The sequence below is a fragment of the Gossypium hirsutum genome, chromosome A05, assembly GCF_007990345.1.
Source record: "Gossypium hirsutum isolate 1008001.06 chromosome A05, Gossypium_hirsutum_v2.1, whole genome shotgun sequence".
Taxonomy (NCBI): Eukaryota; Viridiplantae; Streptophyta; class Magnoliopsida; order Malvales; family Malvaceae; genus Gossypium; species Gossypium hirsutum.
The window spans coordinates 3,332,081-3,334,817 of NC_053428.1; the positions used below are offsets into that span (position 1 = coordinate 3,332,081).

At 33.1% G+C, this 2,737-nt stretch overlaps 1 protein-coding gene across 1 annotated transcript; it reads left to right on the plus strand.

The window, feature by feature from the left end:
* The first annotated feature begins 533 nt into the window (after positions 1-533).
* LOC107958769 (UDP-glycosyltransferase 73C3) lies at positions 534-2,255 on the plus strand. The gene has a single exon (XM_016894623.2). The coding sequence runs from the start codon at positions 556-558 to the stop codon at positions 1,999-2,001; it is 1,446 nt and encodes a 481-aa protein (XP_016750112.1). The 5' UTR covers positions 534-555; the 3' UTR covers positions 2,002-2,255.
* Positions 2,256-2,737: the final 482 nt, after the last annotated feature.

Below are 2,737 nucleotides of genomic sequence, written 5' to 3' on the forward strand. Positions count from 1 at the left end.
CTCCGTAAATATTTATAAAAATATTCAAGGCTCAATTTATAATATCAAGTTCTCAATACCTCGTTTTTGACCCAATTTACCTAATAATTTTTTTTAAATCACAAAATTCACTAATTTAAAAATATTTCTAAAATTACGTTCAACTTATAATTATTAATTAATAAATTTTTTTAACTTTTTCGTCAGATTTAATGATCTCAAATCATTGTTCTGACACTACTAAAAATTGGATTGATACGTTATATCTCCTTTATCAAGGACAAAGTCAGAATTTTATCTTTAGGTAGTACAAATTAAATTATAAAAATATAAAAGGACCAAAGTATAATTTTATCTTTATATATGTTTATTATTTTAGAATTTTAAAAGGATTAAACTGAAATTTTCAACTTTTGGAGTCAAAGTGTATTTTTATTATTAAAGTAATTTATAATTTTATAAACTTAAAGGGACTAAAATGAGAATTTTCCATTTTAGGGCAGCTGGCACTTTCCCTGATGTTCTTACAGTAATCCTATCCAAAAACTTGAGTGGTTAACGAAAGCTTTGCAAAAAATGGCTTCCTTAAACCAGCAGCCGATCCATCATTTCCTGCTTATCCCTTTAATGACCCGAAGCCATCTTATTCCCTTCACCGATATGGCCAAAGCACTCGCACACCATGGCCAACAAGTTACCATTGTAACGACACCCCTTAATGCAGCTCGTTTCAGTGATGACTATGTCATAAATTTCAACCTCAACATCCAGTTTCTTCCATTATATTTTCCCGCCCAAGAAGTTGGATTACCTCAAGGATGTGAAGCTATGGACTCACTCCCTTCTCCAGACATGGCCACAAAGTTCTTCCAAGCTAGTAATATGCTACAACCACCATTGGAGAAATGGCTTCAAGGTTTAGACTCCCTTTCCCTTCCCAGTTGTATTATTTCCGACGTTTGTTTCCCTTGGACTTCAATTCTCGCTCTTAAATTCAATGTTTCCAGAGTTGTATTTCACACAGTTTCTTGCTTCACTCTCCTTTGCTCTCATAACATTGATCACTACAAGGTGTTTGATGAGAGGGACAAATCGGATTTCGAGCCTGTTTTGGTGCCTGATTTGCCTGATAGAATCGAAATTACTAAGGCCCAATTACCTTGCTTTGGAAATCAAAGCTTAGATGATTCTAAGAAAGTTTTAAAGCAGTTTAAAGAAGCTGAAGCTTCGGCCATGGCGGTGTTAGTGAATTCTTTCCTAGAGTTGGAACCAGGGTACGTTAAAGCATACCAGAAATTCGTAAACAACCTTTGGTGTATCGGACCACTTTGTTTATACAACAAAACAACACGGAGCGAAGCCTCCATCGACGACCACGAGAGCTTAAATTGGCTTGATTCTCAGAAACCGAACTCTGTAATTTACGTTTGCTTTGGTAGCCTGTGTCATATATTTGATCAACAATTAATGGAGCTTGGGTTAGGGTTAGAAACCTCAAATTGTCCCTTCATTTGGGTAATCAAAGAAGGAAGCTACACGGCAGAGCTAGACAAATGGTTCAAAGAGCAAAATTTTGAAGAGAGGGTTAAAGGGAGAGGGCTTATAATCCGAGGATGGGCACCCCAAGTTCAAATACTGTCAAAACCAGAAATAGGAGGTTTCATAACACACTGTGGTTGGAGTTCAACACTGGAAGGAATCATTGCTGGTTTGCCATTGATAACGTGGCCGATGTCTAGCGAACAGTTTTACAATGAGAAGTTAATAGTGCAAGTGGTGAAGATTGGAGTGAAGATTGGGGTTGACAAACCCATGAAAGCGCCCGAGGTGTTGGTGAAAAAGGAGGACGTAATGAAGGCTATAAAACAGGTGATTGATGGAGGAGAGGAAGGGGAAGAGAGGAAGAAAAGAGCTAAAAAGCTTGGAGAGATGGCAAAAATGGCAGTTGAAAATGGAGGTTCTTCTTGCTCCAACTTGACGTCGTTGATCCACCTCGTAAGTTACTTCAATCAACACAGATAAAGACAAGCTTGCATGGTTCACTTTGTAGCTTTGATTAGCGCCGCAGTTATTATAGTAATTTGAAAAATATGAAATTAAGTATATAATATCCTTTAATTTCATCTGAAATTTGGAATTTTAGAAGTAATTTAAGACATGTATAAAAAAAAGGGAAAAAAAAAGAATGTATTTGCATCCATGCATGTAAGTTATTTATTTATGCGTTGGTTTATTTTTATGGGAAATAACAGGCAGCAAAGTAATAATGTATTTTATTTTTATTTTTATGTAGGGCTTCTAAAATCTTATTTACTTGTTTTTTTACTATTCCCGTTCAAGTTTTTTCCTCTTACCAACAACTTTTTAATAATTTTATCACTATTCTAAAAAAATTTCTTATCGCTCACATTTTTAATATTTCTTTTATTATTTTTCACTTTTTCCTTATTATTAATTTTTTTGCCCACCGCCTCTATTTTTTTCTTACATAGCATCTCAGTTTCTAGTAAACTTAGAATTATTAGAGGTATGAAATTAATTGGCGACTTCCTAGTATTATTAGTATAATTAAAGATTAATTTTTTTATTATAAAAATTATGTATTAAAGTATAAATATATATTTAATATAATATTTAATAAATAATAAAATGTATAATTTGAAATTAATATATGTTCATAAATTTGATTAATTTGTGTTATATTTACATTATACAACAAGCACGAAAGAAGAGAGATTAATTTAATGTGGAAATAATT